Here is a 22,042-nt window from a genome sequence, read left to right as displayed (position 1 = left end):
CACCTCCAAGCATGATTGCTTCTTAAAATAAATAAATAATTAAGAAGGAAGCGGATAAAGTCAATTGTTTTCCGACTAGGTAGTGTCCAGTTTTGTATTTAAAGTTTCTACTTCTACTTCTGTTCTCAAGGGATTAATTCCTATTTGTTTTGATGTGTAACTCTGAGCAAGCCACTTAGTCAGTCAGTGCTCCCAAGCTTAGTGTGAAAAAGGTCCATGAGGCACAGTGCTCTACCTCAGTGACCTCACTGTAGCCTAATTTCAGGAAAATGCAGCAACACTTAGCACATGAAGCTAGTGCCGTAGTATTCCACCATTTGCATTTGGCTCTCTCAGTGATCATGCTTGCATACCTGTTTACTTCTGTGACTTGGGTACAAGTTATGATGTTGTACATATATACCCACTGCACTAGTTATGTACCCAGTTTGTCCCTGCTTTTGACATCCATCTGTTTAGTATGTTAGAATTAGAATTGTAGACCTTATGACACAAACACATTACCGTATTGCATCTTTAATGAAAGTATGTTTTGCCTTGCAGTTTCATCTTTGACTTGTTTGCACAAGCAAAAATAACATTCCAGACTAAAAGTTCAATTTTAGAAGCACTCGAGCTTATCACCCAGTTTTTAGCAGACCGTAAGTATAGAAAAAACTTGCAGCATGCCAGTTTTTGCTTGCTTTTATCTGTTTATACAAACACACCTGTGACTGTGAGGGAAGTAAATAGTGTGTGTAGAAATAGCCAGGGAATTTGTATCGCTAGGCTTGTATGGGCCCTAGGGCTGATGGCCTGTTACCAACCTATGAACTCCTGCACTCTGTGTAGCCCAGTATTTGAGTTTTTGTTATCTGTAATCTACATGTGCAGATGACTGGTGAAACGCATATGAATGTTAGTGTACACAGTTTTGAAAATATGTTGATATCTTTGTGGGCGTACAAATGGATGCAGGAAATTAGGTCACGTGTTTTTATGTGCTGCAGAATATTGGTAAATGATTACTCCTGCTGTTTTTGTATTCTGAATATTGGGAAATGCTTTCATGTTTAGTTTATGTAGATTCAAAACAACTGTCTAATACAAGATGTAGGAATAATGGAATTTTTATCAGAATGGATGCTTATCATTATTAGCATGGAATTTAAGTTGCCTTACAGGTATATACAAATATAGTATTGAATTATATTAAAAAGTATAGGGTGCAAGTAACTACGTTACTGGAGATGCATTTTGCTACAAATGAGCATGTGAATTTGACAAAGAAAGAATTTCAGGCTGGGTATTCAGTAGAATTTCAGGGAGAAAGGAAAAGGAGATTAATAGTACTAATAAAGCAAAGCAAAAAACTTCACTTAGTGACACAGCCCCAGGATAAGAAGGGAATCGCTAGTCTTGGCAAACAGGCCCACATCCAGTTAAAAATGAAAAAAATAATTATAAAGCATAGCAAACAGGCAAAAATCCAACTCACAAATCACGTTCCAGGTACCATATGTATTTAATTGGTCAAACACTGATAGAAGAGTTAAACAAAAACATAATCCAGGGCAAGGTCGGTCATACCTAATACTTGGGACTTCTTCAGAAACCTGATTACAAAGTTTAGTTCCTTTTTATAGACCCTTCATTTCCTCAATAAAATATTTGCCTGCAAATTTATAGTCACAGTGTATAAAAATGCAAAACCTAAGCTCTACATAATGCATGATGAAGAGTGCAAATAGTAATCACTGACTGAATACACTACATCTGAAGAAAAAAAAAGATAAAATATACTGTTTGCAGTTTTTAAAAAAATGAGTACATGCACTTAGCAAATTCAGAAGCATGAGCAGGTGAACTCTGTATAAAAGATAAACTGTACTGTTTGCAGTTTAAAAAAGAATCCACTTAGCTACCTATATGAACACATCTGCGCAATTGCTAAGGCCAACCTAGATAATGCTTTATACAACTACACCCTAACATGCCCTAATTTTACATGCTACATATTTGCCATTCTTGATGTTATAAAGAAAAGCCCTAGGGGAGGTTGTTGGGAGGCCCATCTTGACAAAGAGTGAACTTATCTGGCAACTGAGATTCAATTGAGCCAGTGGAGCAGGGATTAATGGCAGTGTTTCTATTGCCCCCATTCTGAGGTTAAAAGCATTGGATTTATAAAATCAATTGTTTTAGGGTTAAGGATTCTTCTGGGTCACAAACCTGTATTCCTTTACTTGCAGACAGATTTTTTGTGTTAACATTTTTTTATAACTCTGATACTGGTGGTGATAAACTTGTTGGTTTTGGATAGGTTTTACCTTACCTTGAGAAAGTTTGGTGTCACTAGACAAAGTACTTAGGATTTCTGTATTAGTTTGTGACACTGTTTTTATGATTTAACATTTTACATTTGTGCGGAACTTACCTGTTGGATTATGTTCACATTTTTTGTATTCACTAAGTGTTTATATTCTTTTTAAAACTGCATATAATACATTTTATCTTTTATACAGAGTTTACCTTGTGGACTATGTTCACAGTTTCTGAATTTGCTAAGTGTATGTATTCCTTCTTTAAAAACTGCAATAGTATATTTTATCTTTTTCAATTTTTGTTTCTTTGAATGTAGAGTATTTTTTCAGTGATTATGATTTGTACTATTCATCATTCATTAAGCAGAGCTTAAGTTTTGCATTTTTACACACTGGGACTTTAAATTTGGTGGCAGTTGGGTTATTGAGGAAATGAAGGGTCTATAAAAAGGAAATTGAACTTTGTAATCAGGTTTCTGAAGTAGTCCCAAGTACTAGGGGCATAAGCACTTGACCTGGTTTATGGTTTTTATCAGTTCTATTGGTGCTTGTCCAAATTAATAAGTGTAGTACCTAGAATGAGATTTGTGAGTTGGATTTTTGCCTATTTGCCAAGATTTGTGACTAAATTTTTGCATCTTTTTTTTTTAAACTGGATTTGAGTCTGTTTGCCATGACTATCGACTCCCTTCTGATCCTGAGACTGTCACTTCATGAGGCTGTTTGCTGTACTGGTATTTTTATGCTTCACGTTTCCACACTGTTTTTCTGTTGACAAGATTTGTAGTACTGTTCAATTGTAGGTTTCACATGTTCCTTACAAAGACCGACTGATATGTGATTGTCTTACTGACATGTTGTTAGCAGTAATCCCCATTGTTTAATTGATCTAATTATTAATTATATTAACGTGTAGATGAAAGTTTGTCTCCACTAATATTAATAACAAGATCTTTAAAATGAGTGACTTCCAGGGGCCTCAACAGGTAGCACACAGCCTTTGATGCTAGAATATCAGAAGTCTGTGGGTTCTATTCCCCCTAATGACTGTATTGCTGACAGCATTGGTGGGAGTATAGTATTACTGTGTGCGCCATCCTGCAGATGAAACATTAAACTGAAGTTTCATCTGCTTGAGTTGGTGATAGCTCAGATGAATGTAAAAGATCCCATGGCCTCTGCTGAAGTAATAGGGATCTTATATTTGTATTCTGTTTACAACTTATAGTATATATTACACATTTAAATATTATCATCTTTTTTTTTTATCTTTTTTACTAACATTTACAATGGAGAAGAACCAACAGTGTTTTACTTACTAGACCACCTACTCTTCTTTCCACAACCACCATTTTATTTTTTTATAATTAGTCAAAAAAACAATCTGATGTTAATCTTCATATAATCCTTGACTGTGGGCTCGGTTCTGAGCCTTGGAAAACAACTTCGCCATTTACTTCAGCTTGCATCTTCTAAACTCTCGAGATAGTCTCTACCCATAACGCTCCTCTCTAAATCATCTCTGATCTCATTTACCGCTGCATGTGTCAGACGCGTTCGACCTCTGTCGAGGTTTGAGAGTTCTTCAAAGTAAGTTTTTTTTTTCTTAATTTTTTTAAATCCCTTTTTATTATATTTATATTCATCTTTTTCAATAATTTATTCTTTCTACCCACTCCTCTCGCTTATGTTCTCTATGTGTGTGTGTGATCTTCCTCCTTTTCCTATACTGTTACGTAGACTTCTGTATGTACCATTGCTGGTACCCTCCTTTTACCTATTTAGGTATTTAACCATAGGTGGTATCCCTTTCTCTCTTCTCTATCCAAAAAAAAAAAAAAAATCATTTGCTGTCACCTTTTTCTGTTTGTGTGTGTATGTGTGTGGGTCTTTATCAGCCTTAAGCCTTTTTTTTTCCGGCTTGGCTGATGAATCCAATTCGCCTGTTAAACCTTTTAAGGGCACTTCTGGCTTTAAAACGTGCCAGAAGTGCGACAGAAAGATGCCCATTTCAGATGGCATGTCTGGTATGTGTATTCTTTAGGAGTTAGAGGAAAACTCCATATGTCATGGTTTCTCCACCAGGACTTGAACTGAGCAGAAAAACAAGTACATTTTGAAAGGCTTACTAAAAGGGGAATTTGAAGAGGCCATATCTGAGTCTAGGACCAAAGCCAGTTCATCCTCCTCCTCCTAAACAGAAGAAACACTCGCACACTGTTCCTCGGAATTGCCTAAAAAGGTGTCTTAAGCCTACGGTGTCGACAGTTCCCTCAGCACCAATTGTCAAGACAACTGTTGCTTTGGCACCAGAGGTTTTGTCGTTACTGGCGCAGACCACTATGATTTCCATTCCAAGTGCAAGGTACTCTCCCTCGGTTGATCCATTTAAGGGACGAACTGCCTAGCCCTTTTGTGGAACTAAGACTATCTATGTCATCTCCTGCATTGTCTGTTTGATTCACTAAGAGCCTCTTAGAATTGGACATCATGAGGCTGGTGGACCAACTCTTGACAGCGAGGGGATTACATTAATCTTTGGTTCCCAGCCAAGTTGGTACCAGGACACCGTCTCACCTTCCTCCTCCAACTCCAGTTGAGTCATTGGAGCCTCTGGCACCAACATACCTGGCTGTGACCTTCTCTGTTCTGGTAAGAGCCTCGTCTCCAGAACCGAGAAATGCCTGGAGCTCCTCCGTTTTTTCAGAACCAGAGGTCTTATGGGATCAAGACTTAGTTGTAGGTTCCGAGGGGCAGGGTTTGACTTTTTTTGGCACCTTCCATGCCCCTCGGTGGTTCGGCTTTTGTTGGCTCTGCACAAGCTTCTGCGGCTGCCTCCTTGGTGCAGGGTGTGACCACAGTTCTGAAGGAGTCTATTTCGTTCTGGGCTCCAATCCTTCTACAGGGGGAGCTGGCCTTCTGGATCATGGAGAAGGCCTTGTCCATTGTGGACTCCCAGTCCTTGTCATCCCTTTCGGGCCAAACTTCTGCATCCCCTCAACTAGTGCTACAGTCACCCTCATCCCTGAGACAGAAGGCACAAAAGCCTCAGGAAAGACCCACCTTGGTGATGTCCTCTTCGCATACTTCCCCAGAACACCCCCCCCCAAAAAAAAAGTATGTACCTGTGTAGAAAGTGTAAGAGGTAGCACATAGACTCCCCGGAAGAGTTTTTCATTGAGGATACTGAATTTGATGAGGGAGAAGTTTCCCCCAGGTCACCCTTGATGCTGATTCCTTCAGGGACGTTCTGAAAATCCTGAAACAGAGGGGGTGGCTGCTCTTCCCTTCAGGCTTCCTCTGAGGAATCCGTATACCAGGAGGCTTTTCATGCCAAACCCTCTACCTCTTGTGTATCTCTGCCCGCTGACAAGCTCTTTAAATTGATAGCACAGTGGACTATGTAAGATTCTTGGCTCCATCGAACCAATCCCTAAAAGGCCTGACTGGATGCTTTCTGTCCCCAAGGAAGAGCAGCATTGGAGTAAGGGTATCCCTGTAGATGCCATGGTGATAGCGGCAGCCACAAAGAAGGAACTTGCTGAGTAATGTCCTGTAGTCCATCCTTCTAACAAGGAGTCCAGGCCTATGTATAGATTCGGGAAGTGCGTTAATGCGTAATTGAGGTTCACTCTCAAGTCTTTGAATGACATGGCGCACTTTACCAGGCTGCAGAGAGATCTGATCAAAGAGGTGTTAGCTGAAGAGGTATGAGACAGTTACAGCCCACCACCCTCAAATCAATTTCTAACTCGTCCATGAGGCTAATAGCCCACACAGCCAAAAGGACAACAAGAGCAGTGGGTTCAGGCATAGCCATTAGGAGACCTGCCTGGATGCACTTGTGTGACTGCAGAGCCATTTAAATCTTCATTTGTCAATGCTTTGTTTGGTGGATCATCCCTGTTTGGACCCAAGGTAGAAGACTCAGTGGCGAGATGTGAGAAAGATGGGAAGACTCTTTGTGCTGCAGGTGTAATCTTCGCACTTCAGTGGCCCTACTCCAGGACCAAGAGAAGTGGGAGGCTATGGTTCAAAAAGTCCCAAGGGCCTTTCCAGGACTTGCATGGCAAAGACTTTTCCCGGGGCAGAGGGGGAATGGAAGGACACCATCCTGGAGGCAGAGGTGGCCCTCAGAGCCAGGTGTCCAGAGATGGTTTCTCTGGTAGCTCCTACCAGCACTCCTGAACGGAGGCCCAATTGACTTCCTCTGGATACAGTCGGGGGATGATTATCCCTGCATCAATCTGAATGTCTACAGATAACATCAGACAAATGAGTGCAGGGAATCAGAAAAAGAGCGTGTCCAGCTAAAAGACATCCACAAACTTAAGAATTCAAGGATACCTGATGGTCAGTGAAAGTTGGAGAAGCAGGATGTGGCGTACAAGACCTTTATTCACTCTTTTTCAGTAAGACTTCATCAGAAAAAATTCAAACAACCAAGTAATACCATTTTATACCCATTAGTTAATTATTAATTATTCAATTAAATACAATTCCCCAAGAACATTAACCCCTCACATGCTGTATAAAATCACATTCAGTAAGTAAAAACAAACACAACAAACGCTGTTTGAATATATATATATATATATATATATATATATATATATATATATATATATATATATATATATATATAAATTCATTTCATTTTAGTAACCTTCAACTTCCTATTTTTAAGAAAACACTGTCATTTAAACCAGGTTTACTGTCAGCATCCAATCTCAACTGCCAAAATGTCTCCTTTTTTCTAATAAAATTTTTGTAATCACCTCCCCTCAAGTCACCATACACCACTTCTAATACAGAAAATATATATTTTTTTAAATTAGTACATTCAACAGAGTGTTTGTATAAATGCATTCCTTTCATTTTTGTCCTAATGTAATAATAATGTTCTCTCATACGCTCAAAAAGAGCTCTGGTAGTCATCCCCACATAATAAGCGTTGTAACAACTGCAAATACCAGTGTAAATTATCCCTCTAGATTTACAAGAACAGTATCCTTTAACTGTAAAAGTTCGTTCAATATGGGGAAACATGATATATGGCCCCTCGAGGATAAATCTGCACGTACTGCAATTTCCACATTTAAACATGCCTTTCCTGTGAACATTCTTTAACAAAGTGACATTTCTTTTTGTATCATCTGTTTCCAACAATTTCTTGATATTACAAGATGTTCTTCATCTCACATTGCTGCAGTCATAACCTGTGGGTAGTCCGCTGTCCTCGGTCGGCCCGAATACCAAAGTGTTAGGCTGGCGTCGGTCATGGTCGCTTAGATCTGACGTCAGTACGCCATGGTACTAAAGCGCATGACCGACGCCATATCCCCAGTCTTTCTTGCCGCATGGTCCAAAGCAGAAGCAGCGTTTGCAAGTGCCGTTCGGCGTCCTGAAATTTTCGTATTCTGAGTTTCAGACCGAAGACCAAGTTGGGCTAAGTACCCCGTTGGGGAATATTTTTGTCTTTTCTTGCCTCATTTAAATCCGGATGTCAGAAAAAGTAAATAATTGTATTTCTTGTGGGAAGCAGATACCTCATAGGGATTACCACTCTCTCTGTATTCCTTGCTTGGGGCCTGAGCACGACGTAGTCGGGTGTCGCTTTTGTGCTAAATTTAATAAGCGCACCATTAAGCAGGTTAGATTGTGCTAGACTTGTCTTGATGGCGGTGTAATTACAATATGCCGTCGGATCCTCCGACGCCCGCTACCGCTAAGAAGCGTAAAGAAAAAACGTTAAAGTCCAAGCAGGATGAGTCGTCCGTTACGGACGCCGGTTCTTTAGAAACTACGGTGGAATCTGTGGATCCAGCCGAAGTTTCAGCTGAATCTCAGGGGGAGCCTTTAATCTTGCAGGATGTGGCCTCTCAGGAGTCGGGTCAGGCTGAGGGGGCCTCTCATGTTTCTGTAGTCCCTTCTCTGCATAAGGTGGTTAGGCCTTCTACTTCTGTCTCTAAAGCACCTTCCAAGGCCAGGCCTGGTTTGTCTTCCACTGGTGTCAGCCCTAGTTCTGTTCCTAAAAAGCATATGCTGAAGATGGCAGAGGATTTGATTACTTTAATCAGGGGTTCTATGCCCCCCCCGGATAAGAGGCCTAGGGTGGAGCCAGAGGTAGAGGGTTTAGAGCATTCCTCATCTTCAGCTGAGGACATTCAGGATTTTCCTCCTTATTCTGATTCTGATGCAGAGGATTCTTGTCCTTCTGCTTCCCCTCCAGAGGATTTTTCCTTTTCTGAGACCCTGCATTCCATGAGGGAGCATTTTAAGTGGGAAGGTCAGGATTTCTCAGATTCTCGTAAGAGGCTTAGGAAATTTTTATTTTTACCACAGCATAGGCCCTTGGCTATTCCCCCTGTTTTGGATGTTGTACAGGATGTTTTCTCTGAAGCTTTCCTTAATCCTGATTCTTTACCTCCTGCCCCTGTTAAACCAGACATGTATTACAGAGTGCCAGAGGCCCATAAATATTTGTATAAGAGCCCTAGAGCTGACCCGGAGACTATTAGCCAGGGACCTAAGGGTGTCAGGGCTTCTATTGTGAAGAATCCAGTTCCTCTGGATAAAGATTCAAGAGCTTTGGATAGGTGGGGTAAAAAAGTGTATACCTCTTCCACTGTAGCAATGAGGGCTTTGAATTGTCAGTTTCATATGCTGAAGTACCAGAATTTTCTATTGAGTCAGTTAAAATCTAAGGTTGATGCTTTGGCAGAGGGTATTGAGTGTAAAGAATTGCAAGATTTAGTTCATGCCTCTGATCAGGTGGGTAAGCATTCTTTGCAGTGTGGTTTTGATGCTCTTCAGGCTTCCTCCAGGGTGGCTGCCACTGGATCAGTTATTCGTAGGCACGCCTGGCTTAAGGATCAGAATTTGTCAGAGCATGTAAAAGCTCGAATTTTGGATGCTCCCCTTCAATCTGAAGTTCTGTTTGGTTCTCCTGTGGAGTCGGTTTTGAAGAAAATGGAAGACAAAGCTAAGTCCATATAGACAGTTAAAGAATTTTTACAGGTACAGCCCCCTAAGTTTAGCAGAAATTGGCCTGCTAAGGGATGGGCTTATCCTTCTTCTGATTTACAGTCTAGGGGCAGATCTAGACGTGGTAGGGGCAGGGCTCATGCTCAGGGTTCCTTCAGACCGAGGACGTGGAGTTCCCCTGCACAATCTTCAGGTGAGGGCAGGGGTCAGCCTTTTCGTAAGCAAACCCAATGACCTGTTTCTTCAGCTGCCAGATCCCACCTGTCTGGCAGCTCCTCTGGGAGGAAAGTTGGCACTTTTCAGGCAAAATTGGCTTTTGGTCACCCAGGACAAATGGGTGTTGGACATTATAGATCGAGGCTACAAGTTTTATTTCTGCACCTTGCCTCCTTTCAAAGGCATGCCAGACGTTCCTCCTCAGCAAAAGGTGGAGGCTTACAGACAGATTGCTTTACTTCTAAAAATGGGGGCTATCCAGGAGGTCCCTCAGTCAGAAGTGGGCCTAGGATTTTATTCTCGCCTGTTTCTTGTGCCAAAGAAAGGAAGCACTTGGAGGCCAATACTGGATTTGTCTATTCTCAACACATACCTGGACATTCCAAAATTCAAAATGTTAACTTTGCAAAAACTTCTGCCTCTACTAGGCAAAGATCACTGGATGGTAACTCTGGATCTCAAAGAGGCTTATCTTCATATTCCTATCAGGCCCAGTTGCAGGAGGTTCCTGCGTTTTCGGGCTGGGACTTTACATTATCAGTTTTCTGCATTGCCCTTTGGCTTATCTACTGCGCCCAGGGTGTTCACAAAGGTCCTGGCTCCAGTGATAGCCTTCTTAAGGCTAAGAGGAATACAAATTTATCCTTATTTGGACGATTGCCTGATTCTTGCTCAAGACAAAGTCAAGTTACTTCACCATCTACAGTATGTTATGACAGTGTTAAGGTGCCTAGGGTATTCTGTGAACGAAACAAAGTCCAGTCTAGTACCCTCTCAGGACATGTGCTTTCTGGGTGTGAGACTGAATACAGCCTCTCAGATGGCGTTTTTGACCCCGGACAAACAAAGAAATCTTACCCTTTACTTCCAAAAATTGTCTCTACGGTCCAGGCTGACTGCAAGGACAGTCCTTCAAGCCTTGGGGTTCATGGCATCTTGTATTCTGGTGATTCCCAATGCCAAACTGCATATGAGGAAGTTACAATGGTATCTCAAAAGCGTATGGACTCAACACTGCCACGATTTGGACACTGTCATTCAGATAATACCTTGCATTCAAAGGGAATTTTTGTGGTGGGTTCAGGAATGTCACCTAAACAAGGGACTCTCTGTGACCCGACCAGAGGCGAGTCAGATCTTAACGACAGATGCCTCAGACATGGCTTGGGGAGCACACTTCAATGGAAAATGGGTTCAAGACACGTGGCCTGCCAGACTTCAACATTTGCATATCAACATGAAGGAGATGTTAGCAGTCCAATTTGCACTGATGGCTTTCAAGGATCTCATTCATCCAGGACGAGTGTTGATTCAAACAGACAACACAACAGTCATGTGGTACATCAACAAGCAAGGGGGAACCCATTCGTACCCTCTTTGCAGACAAGCTATGATTTTATGGGAGACTGCTCTCAGTTTGCACCTCACTCTTCAGGCAAGGTTTCTGCCAGGAGCACAGAACTCCTTAGCAGATGTTTTGAGCAGGCAGATGGTGGATCCCCACGAGTGGAAATTGGATCCTCATGTGTTTCAACAGTTGACAGTGGCTTGGGGGACTCCAGACATAGATCTGTTCGCTTCTCCACAAAATTTTCAACTGCCAAAGTTTTGCACAAGGATGTTTCACCCACAGGCTTGGAAAGTGGATGCTCTGTCTTTCAGTTGGAGCAACCTTCACGTCTATGCCTTTCCTCCTCTACCTCTCCTTCCAAAGGTACTCTTGAAGGTCAGACAGGACAAGCCCTGCATGATTTTAATAGCTCCGGATTGGCCACGTCAGCACTGGTACCCTCTACTCAGGAGTTTAGTACGAGAGCCTCCTTGGCCTTTGCCACCAGTTCCACACCTTTTGTCCCAGACAAGCAATCATTTCCTCAATGTCAGGATACAGTCTCTGCATCTGACAGCCTGGCGTATTCTGTTCTAGACCCTGGGGGGTCGCAGCTTCCACAACAAGTTTTGAATGTCATTTTGGAGGCCAGACGACCTAGTACAAGGAAAGTTTATGCTGATAAATGGAGGAGATTTTTTCTTTGGAGCAAGGCAAAGAGCTTTGATGTTTCAGTGCCTAATTTGAGTGTTTCACTTCAGTATCTTACAGAATTACTAGACAAGGGTTTGTCTCTCTCCTCTCTAAAGGTTCATGCTGCAGCTATTTCTGCTCACTATGACTGTGGCCCACCATTATTCTCTCATCCTTTGTTTAAGCAATTTCTTAGAGGGGCAAAGAATATAAGACCCCCGCGTAGAGCTCCTACTCCTTCCTGGGATCTCAATTTTGTGTTGGAAAAACTCACTTTACCTCCTTTTGAACCTGCAGCTACATCTGAGTTGAAGTTTTTGTCTTGGAAGACTGCTTTTTTGTTGGCTATTACGTCTGCTAGAAGGGTATCTGAATTACAGGCTCTAATGGCAGTTGAACCCTTCTTGATATTTCATAAGGATAGGGTATCCCTGCGTACTAACCCTACTTTTATGCCTAAAGTTGTTTCTAATGTGGCTTTAAACCAATCTATTCATTTGCCTACTTTTTATGCTGATCCCCAAAATAAGGGGGAAAAAAATTTGCATTCTTTGGATATTCACAGGCAGTTATGTTACTATTTGAGCAGAACTAAAGGGTTCAGACAGTCTCAACAGTTATTCATTTCTTTTGCCTTGGGTTCACAAGGAAAACCTGTTTCTAAGCAAACTATTTCTAAGTGGATTGGTCATTGTATTGTTTTTTGTTATTCTCATCATGGTAAGGAGGTTCCGGCTGGAATCAGACCTCATTCCACTAGAGCAACTGCCACTTCTACTGCTTTTGTAAGGGGAGTAGCTACTAAGGATATTTTGGAGGCAGCTACCTGGAGTTCAGTGCACACTTTTTCTAAGCATTACCATCTCCCTCTTTATTCTAAATCTAAGGCCGGGTTTGCCACTGCTGTTTTACAGGGCATGTTAGCAGCTCCTAATGCTTTCTGATTTTACCAACCTCCCTTTACCTTTGCTTTGGGATTCTACCCACAGGTTATGACTGCAGCAATGTGAGATGAAGAACATAGTACAGTTTTGTACCTACCATAAATGTAGATGTTCGAAGATCCACATTGCTGTAGTTTGGGGTGACTGGGTGGTTTGTGGTGTACCTATTATTGCTATTTTGGTAATTGGGTGTTTTTCTATTTGTGGCTATAGCCTTTCTTTTTAAGGCTTTCTGACATCTGGGGCAAGAAAGACTGAGGATATGACGTCGGTCATGCGCTTTAGTACCACGGCGTACTGACGTCAGATCTAAGCGACCATGACCGACGCCAGCCTAACACTTTGGTATTCGGGCCGACCGAGGACAGCGGACTGCCCACAGGTTATGACTGCAGCAATGTGGATCTTCGAACATCTACATTTATGGTAGGTACAAAACTGTACTTTTTTCGATAAACAAAGCCTGGCTTAGTCCCTATAACCTCAATAAGGTCTTTGTTCCCCTCCAAAATTCTCCAATTTTTATAAGCAATGTCCCTGATGAATGAACAGTCAGTGGTCATATCCATACTAAACACAGCTGAATGTTTATCTTGAGAATCCCCTGGTATAAGTTTTTTATATACTAAAGGTTTTTTGAGAATAGGTGGATATACCTCATTTCTTTTGATTAGTACTTCTTTCTTTATTGAAAGTAAATAAGCCAAATCATAACCACTAGCCAGAAACAAATCAGTTGTATACTCAAATTCAAGAGTGACATCAGTTTCTTGGTTAGTCATCCGTCTGTCCCGAAGTACTGGCCTTTGGGAATGTTCTTCTTTATAAAAAGAGGATGATTGCTCTGGTAATGTAGGTATCTGTTTGTAAAAGTGTCCTTTCGGAATATTTTACTATCAAAAACATTGTCATTTGCATTCCATGTCAGATTGACATCTAGAAAAATTATACTCAGGCCACATTCTCCTTTCACAAACCAAGTACTCAGAGGTGTTGTTAATGTCTAATGTAAAGTCATCAACTTCACTAAGTGTGGCTTCTAAAATAAAAAACAGATCATCCACAAACCTAGAGTAATATAAAACTCTATCAAATAAATGTACCAATGAAGTGGTTTCCCAAAAGGCCATTACTATGTTAATGTATGCTGGGGCTGCGGGAGACCCCATTGCTACTCCTTTCAGTTGTTTATAATAACATTTATTAAAAAGAAAAAAGTTATTATGCAATACCAATTCAGTTAATTCGCATAATTTATTTTGAGCTGTGTTTTTGCACAGAAAAGATCTTACTGCTTCTCCCCCTTCTGAATGGGGAATACTCGTAAATAAGGAAACTACATCTATAGTCACCATTAAATGTTTGTCACTAGTCAACTCAAACCCCTGAGAAAAATTTCTTATTTTATCCAAGAAGTACCAAGAGTCTTTTAAATGGTACTTTAATATAACCAATTGTTTCGAAACCGCATCTATGACCAGGGAAATACCGTCTGTTATAGCTTGTGGGGAAGACACTATTGGTCTGAAAAGGAGGGTCCTTGACACTCTTATATGTTTTAGGGATGCCAAATAGCACTCCCACTCTTGGTCTTTCTGTAACACAAAAGTTGTACAACTCAAAATCAATTTGTTGATGCATTAAAAGTTCATAAAGAAAGACATGAATGTGTTTATAACTAAGCTCAATAGTTTGCATATTGGTCTGTGCATAATCTTCCTTGCTAGATAATTTTAACATGCCTTCATTATATTGTTCGATATTCATAACCATGTTCCCCCTTTGTCACTCTTCAGATATCTTAAATGGTTAAAACTCTTAAGCTCGTTCAATGCAATGCGTTCATCCCTAGATAAATTGTCAAACCATTTTCTATGCTCATTACCAAGACAATCCTTGAAATCATGCAGGCACATTTCTTCAAATACGCTCAATGTATGACATAAATTGGGAGTAAAGCATGACTGCTTTTTAAAATAAACAGACACATCGCTTACATTTTTAAACAAATATTGCAAGTTCAATTTTTTTGGTGTATTGTTTAAAGTCTATAGCAACTTTCTCATATTCCACCCTCTTAGTGGGCACAAAGCCAAACCCATACCTGAGCACTTGTTCTTGTGTTTTTGTGAAAACAGCATCAGATAAATTTATTAAGTCAGAGTTACCAGTTATTTTCTTTATTGGTTGTCCATAGACGACTCAAAAGTCATTTGCTCCCTTGTTATTGCTGCTCTCCCCCTTGTCATCTTGGTCTCCCTTTTCGATAAAAAAAACTTTTTGTCTAACTACACTTGGCCCCACTTCACCTGTTTTTAGCAGAAATGTCATTAGGACTGCTGGTTAACTGCTCGTCTGCCATTGCGTTCTTGTCACTAGCAGGAACGGACTCTGCCCTCCTACTGTTGAAAAACCTTGACTACAGCCGAGGCTTTTGTATGGTTAAGCCACTGACTGTTACCTGGCAAATTAAACTTGGTGGTTCTATTTAAAGCCACAGGAATTTTGTTGTTAGCCTTCACTGAATCCCATGAGGTACTAAAATTCTTATTTTTATTTCTTTAGTGCAAAGGATCAAATGTCTCATAAGCAGTATTGTTTTCATACGCTGCCACATCCCTCAGCAATGTATGATGCTTATGAGTCACAATATCATTTTCATACTGTTCCACTTCTTTCAACACAAACTCATACGTTCTATCACTGATCTCCTTAGACAGCAAATTCACCTCCTCATCCATTTTCAGAATTTCTGGTTTCAACACTGGCATCTTTTTGACATTGTTCACTTTCAATAATTTAAGTAATTGTAGACCCGCATCATTAAAAAGCAAAGATAGTTCTTGGGGAAAAAAAAGGGTCTTCTGAAGTAATACCGTTTGGGCACTTAAAAAATCTTAGCCCTTTTGGTACCACAGCTAATTCCAATCACCTGTCAAAGTATTTGTTCTCAAGGTATAAAGATCTGTGCTTCTTAGTTCCATACTTATGATATTCATCAATTTTTACTTTGGCTGTTTTATAGTCAGTGCAAGGAAATGGGTGCAGAGAATAATTTCCAAAGGTTACATTATTCCCATTTCCTCACGTCCAAAAACAAAAAAAGACCTCCTGGATGTTCCACCCAGTCGCAGGGAAGCAGCACTCGTAGAAATTCAAAAACTGCTCGAAAAAGTTTCATTCAGAAAGTCCCACCAGACCAAAAAGGATACGGGTTTTACTTGAGAATCTTTTTAATTCCCAAAAAGACAACAGACTGGAGAGCCATTTTGGATCTCAATCAGTTCAACAAACCAAATTCCGGATGGTCTCGGTACAGTCAAACTTCCATTCTTGGAAAAAGACAATTAGATGTGGTGTATAGATCTTCAGGATTTGTATTACCATATAGAAATGGACAAATGTTCTAGGTGATTCCTGCGCTTCCGGCTGGGAGCCAGTATTTTCCAGTTCAGAGCATTGCCCTTTAGTCTCACCACAGCCCCCAGGGTGTGTACCAAATGCATGGCAGTGGTAGCAGCTCATCTCAGACTGCAGGGATTTTGAGTTTTTCCTTATGTCGAAGATTGGCTCCTTTACCGCTACCACCAGGCGTCAACTAGAACAGGTAAGAGATAACACTCTGCATCTTTGCACTCTTTAGGCATTTCAATAAATTGCAAGAAGTCAAATATTCAACCTATACAAAAGCTGGAATTTCTCGGAGCTCTGTTAAATACAGTTACAGGACTTTCTTCACACCCAGTAGAAAGGCTCCAAACTGTCCGATCATAAGTAAACCATATTATTCAGAACAGAAGTGTTCCAGCTAGACTAATCCTACAGACACTAGGCTCAATGGCAGCTTCAATTACTCCAGTTCCCTTAGCCAGGTATCACATGCAAATTTTTTAAAGGCTTCTGGCCTCCCAATGGTCCTTAATAAATCAGCTGATGTCGCATCGCATCTTGATCACCAATTGCTGCTGATGTTGCATCACATCTTGATCACCAGTTGCTGCAAACAAGACCTGTTGTGATGGCTCCATTCCAACAAGATACTTTTGGGTCGTCCTTTCATCCTTCCACACCCCCTTACTATAGTGGCCACAGATGATTCTCAGATAGGGTGGGGGGAGTGTTGTCTGGGAAGGACAGTCCAAGGCACTTGGTCCCCACTGGATGCCAATTAACACATCAGTGTTCCAGAGTTGAGGGCGATGCTCTTAGCGTTGCAAGGATTTCAAGATGTCCTTCTCCTAGGAACACTGACAATCCAAATGGACATGTTGATAGTCTGGTGCATCAACAAACAAGGAGGAACCAAATCTTACCCAATTTGTTGAGAAGATCTCAAAGTTTGACAATGGGCATTTCTTCCATCAGCTTTCTTATGACAATGCATATTCTGTGGAGATCCAATGTGATAGCAGACAAGCTAAGCAGAACTTTTTTGATGCGTCAGTCCTTTGGTGACGAAAGTGATCTATCACCAGGGCCAACCTTGCTGTGATCTCTCTCTCTCCCCTCTGAACAAGTGCAGCAATTACTTTGCCCTGATCCCCCATCTGGGGGAGTCACCGAGATGCTCTTCTCCGCGATTGGCCCCCAAGTCTTCTGTGTATGCCTTTCCCCCAACTCCTCTGATATCTCAGTTTTTAAAGAAGTCAAGTAGTCAAAGACTACAATGATGCTCATTGCCCCGTTCTGGCCTCGACAAGTTTGGTTTCCCTTCCTTTGGCCTCACCCACTTCGGAAACCTTGTTTCTGGACTCGTTTCAAAATCTGTTCTCATTCCATATGGAATGGTTCATCCAAATCTCTAACATCTCAAGCTCACTGTGTGGCTTCTCCAATTATCATGATTGCCAGGCATTCTTCCCTTTCCTCTCGTGTCTGTCAAATCATTGTGGCCCATCACAAACCTTTTACTAGGAAACTGTACCAGAGTAAATGGGAGGACAAATTTGCTAGATGGACTCTTAATAATGCTCTGGACCCTTATACAGTTTCCATGCACAAAGTATTGGATTTTCTGGCAGATCTGTATCGGACTGGCTTTTCAGCCTATACCATTAGGGTCCATCTAGCCGGGATATCTAATTTCCATACTGGTTTTGATGGTTCTTCACTTGAAGGGAATCCTCATGCTAAGACCTCCATTTAAAGAGCCCATTGCTCCATGGCATTTACCCCCAGTTTTACAGTATCTTACTCTTTCACCTTTTGAACCGTCAGCTACATGTAACTTAGTTTCTGACTTGGAAAACTTTATTTTTATTAGCTTTCACTTCTACAGGTAGAGTATATGAAATTCAAGCCTTGTGCAAATCCCCTGTAGATCAGAGTGCACGTGTTGTCTTTAAGAAGCATGTCAGATGTAAAGTGCATGTATAAATGTCAAGCATGTGCCATTCCAATGGTACAGCCAGAGAGTAAGCATGTATGATTACAGTAGTTTGTGTACAAGTTAATTAAGATGTGAAATTGTTCAATCTCGCCGTTTGTTCTTACACACTGGTTCGGAGCCGATCCTCAGCTCCGAGTCGGCCGCATCACAAGCTCTGCATCTAAGAGAAGCTCGAGGCACAGTCTACATCCCATGATCCTCCGCTGCTATCCCTCAGATCTAGTTTGCCGCTGCAACAGATCACGTCGAGAAGAGCTCGGGCCAGTGAAAATTTTGTATTTTTTCAGTATTGTTGAGATATTTAGAGCTGTTTAATGTTTAATTTATATTTCCAAAAATTTCTTCTCACAATTTCATATATTCTGCTGTTTCTTCTTCTTCCCCACAATACAAATTCTTTCATTTCTCTTTTTATATAGCAAGAACTGTATTTATACTTATCTCCTTGAGAAATCTTGACATTTCCCATGATTTGTACATAATTTATTTCTTTATTAGCTTTAATTTTTTTCTTTTGGCAATTTTGTATTTCATTGTCAGAATGTTAGTTTCTTTCTTTAAATCTTGCTTCTCACCCATGTCCTTGTATTTATCATTAAATATTTTTCCCCCACTAATTTATTTATCTTTTATCCATATCAGTACTCTGTATAAATTCAAAGAAGTTCCAAATACTATTGTGTTTATTAGCCCTAAACCACTACCTTCTTTACTCCCGTATAGTACTCCTGTCTTAACTGGTTTCAGTATAGAACCCCAAATAAAGGAGAAAATGATTTTCATTGCATCATTTTCATACATTATTTTTTGGAATCATGGAAACACTTACTAAATATACCCTTTTGCTTAACACAGAATGAATCAAGTTTGCTTTCTTTTTTATACGACAGTTTGTTTTCCATTATGCACCGTCCTTTAATACTCCTTATCAAATTTTCCCATTGTCTTCTTTATTTCCTTATTACCAAACTCTATTCCTAGTACCTTTATTTCAGTTAGAACTGTATACTTGCTGTTTTATTTCTACTTTCTAATTCTTGACTTTTTTTTTATTAATGTCCATCCTTATTCTTTTTTATAATTATGTTGAATGTTTAATTGCCTTTTCCATTCAAAGTAAATTCTTTCTTACGACAACTATATCTTCTGTGTATGTTTAGTACTGGAATTTATACACACTTCTCCATTACATATTCTGCCTTTTCATTTTATCCTTGATTTTCACCAACTATTAAATTCAGAATTAAAACAGAATGCCACTCATGGAACATCCTTGTCTAATTGCAGTATTCGTTTCTATTTCTTTAGTTAACCACCCATTAATTAATATTACCACTTTGTTGTTTTCTTAAGCAGTCATATATATTTTTTTACTAATAGTGTAACTGTCCATAGATTTTCTTAACACTTTGTGTTCTGTTTTATCAAAAGCTTCATTGATATTGCCTACCATCAATTTTACTTGTCCTTTCCTCATAAGATCTACTACTTTCTTTATAATCATTGAACATTCTTGACAAGCTCTACCTTTAATAAGGAATACACTTTCTTCTAATATGTTATGTTTTGTTCTTTATCCTCTTCTGCATAATAAATGTCTTATAATTAGTATTATTTAATGCTGTCAGGCTCCAGTTTTTTATTTCTTCTTTATTCCTTTTTTCCATAAGAATTTTGATTCCACTGCAAACTTCTTTATATCTGAAACCCTCTTCCACCTATCCATTCATTCAAAACGTTTCCAAAGTAAACTTTTTACCAATCATCTAATTTTTCTATACATTTCCTAACTGATCTCATCTGAACCTGTTGCTAAATCTGTTAACTTGCTTAATTACTTTATCAAATTCATCTATCTCTGATGTTCTTCATTCCACATTGCTGCAGTCCTAACTATTGGGTAGTCCGCTGTCCAGTCGGCCCGAATACCAAAGTATATGGCTGGCGTCGGTCAGGGCGCATTAGACTGGCGTCAGTACGTCAGGGTACTAATGCGCATGACCGACGTCATATCCTCAGTCTTTTTTGCCGCATGGTCCGATGCAGAAGCAATTTTGCGAGTGCAGGTTGGCGTTCTGAAAGTTTCTGAAGTCAGAGTTTCAGACCGAATCAAAGTTGGCTAAGTACCCCGTTGGGGAATATTTTGTTTTTTTCTTGCCTCAGTATTTAACCGGATGTCAGAAAAAGTGAATAACTGTATTTCTTGTGGGAAACAGATACCTCATAGGGATTACCATACTTTGTGTATACCTTGTTTAGGGCCTGAGCACGACGTTGTTGGATGCGCTCTTGTGCTAGATTTAACAACGCACTATTAAGAGAAGGTTAGACTGTGCCAGGTTAGTGTTTGGGAAGCGTTGTAATTATAAAATGCCGTCGGATGCTCCGGCGCGGCTTCGCTAAAAAACGCAAAGATAAAGCAGCACAGCCTAGGGTGGAGGAACCGACAGTCCCAGGCGTCGGTTCTTTGGAAGGCTCAGTGGAGCCGGAGGTTTTGCCAGGTGTCTCTTTGGAGTCTCAGGGAGAGACTTTACTGTTACAGGATGTATCCTCTCAGGAGGTAGGCCAGGCTGAGGGGGCTTCTCAGGTGGCTGTTCTTCCCTCTCTTCCTAAGGTGGTTAGAGCCTCCTTCAGTTTCCAAGGCTTCTTTGAGGGGCAGGCCAAGTTTAGCTTCTGTGGGGGTTTCTCCTAGTGCTTCAGGATCTTTGCCTAAGAAACATATGCTTAAAATGGCAGAGGATTTGATTACTATGATTAGGGTTCTATGCCCCTCCTGATAAGAGGCCTAGGGTGGAACCTGAGTTTGAGAGTTTTGAGCAATGCTCGGAGGCTTGAGTCTTGACTGAAGACTTGCAGGAGTACCCTCCTTATTCTGATTCTGATGTGGATGATTCTACTCCTTCTGCTTCTCCTCCTGAGGATTTTTCATTTTCAGAGACTCTGCATTCCATGAGGGAGCATTTTAAATGGGAAGGTCAAGATTTCTCTGATTCCAGGAAAAGGCTTAGGGAATTCTTGTTTTACCCCAGCATAGGCCTTTAGCTATACCTCCTGTTTTGAATGTGGTGGAAGATGTGTTTGCAGAGGCTTCCTGAATCCTGATTCTTTGCCTCCTGCCCCAGTTAAACCGGATAGGTATTATAGGGTGCCTGAAGCTCATAAGTATCTTTTAAGAGTCCTAGGGCAGACCCAGAAACTGTCTCTCAGGGGCCTAAAGGTGTGAAGGCCTCAGTTGTTAAAAATCCTGTCCCTCCTGATAAAGAGGCAAGGGCTTTGGATAGATGGGGAAAGAAAGTGTATACTTCTTCCACTTTAGCCATGAGGGCGTTGAATTGTCAGTTTCACATGTTAAAATATCAGAATTATCTTCTTTTACAGTTGAAATCTAAGGTGGATGCTCTGGCTGAAGGTATTGAGTGTAAAGAGTTGCAGGATTTAGTTCATGTGTCTGAACAGGTGGGTAAACATTCCTTGCAGTGTGGTTTTGATGCTGTGCAGGCCTCCTCCAGGGTGGCTGCCACTGGTTCTGTTCTTCGTAGGCACGCCTGGCTGAGAGATCAGAATTTAGCTGAGCATGTTAAGACAAGGATTTTGGATGCTCCTTTACAGTCTGATGTGTTGTTTGGTTAGCCTGTGGAAGCAGTTTTGAAGAAAATGGAGGACAAGGCTAAGTCTATGCAAACTGTTAAAGATTTTTGCAGGTGCAGCCTCCAAGTTTAGTAGAAATTGGCCTACTAAGGGATGGACTTATCCTGCTTATGATTCCCAGTCTAGGGGTAGGTCTAGGCGTGGTAGGGGCAGAGCTCAGAGTTCTTTTAGGCCTAGGACAGGAGTTCCCCTGCTCAGACTTCTGGTGAAGGCAGGGGTCAGTCCTTTCGTAAGCAGACCCAATGACCTGCCTTTTCAGCTGCCAGAACGTTCTTGCCTGGCAGCACCCTTGGGAGGAAGGCTGTCTCTTTTCAAAGAAAATTGGGATTTAATTACCCAAGACAGATGGGTTCTGGATATTATTCACCACGGTTACAGGTTTTATTTCCATACCTTGCCTCCTTTCAAAGGCATGCCAGACATTCCTCCTCTTCAAAGAACAGAGGCTCACAAGCAAATTTCTCTGTTGCTCCAAATAGGGGCCATTCAGTCAGTTCCTGTGCCAGAAAGGGGCCTAGGATTTTATTCTCGC

The 22,042-nt window shown here is 40.9% G+C and overlaps 1 protein-coding gene across 1 annotated transcript in view; it reads left to right on the top strand.

Annotated features, from left to right (window-relative positions):
* The window catches only part of RTEL1 (regulator of telomere elongation helicase 1), a gene marked incomplete in the record, with an annotated part of 4,697,248 nt that overhangs the window by 842,581 nt on the left and 3,832,625 nt on the right, over positions 1-22,042 (top strand). Inside the window, 1 exon segment of the mRNA XM_044056976.1 lies at positions 544-641. Within this exon segment, the coding sequence (XP_043912911.1) occupies positions 544-641 (98 nt within the window).

Source organism: Protopterus annectens, chromosome 14.part0 (assembly GCF_019279795.1).
Source record: "Protopterus annectens isolate FY-2018-M chromosome 14.part0, PAN1.0, whole genome shotgun sequence".
NCBI lineage: Eukaryota > Metazoa > Chordata > Ceratodontiformes > Protopteridae > Protopterus > Protopterus annectens.
Note: the sequence above shows the minus strand (reverse complement) of the source record. Positions and strands in the feature narration are given on the sequence as shown.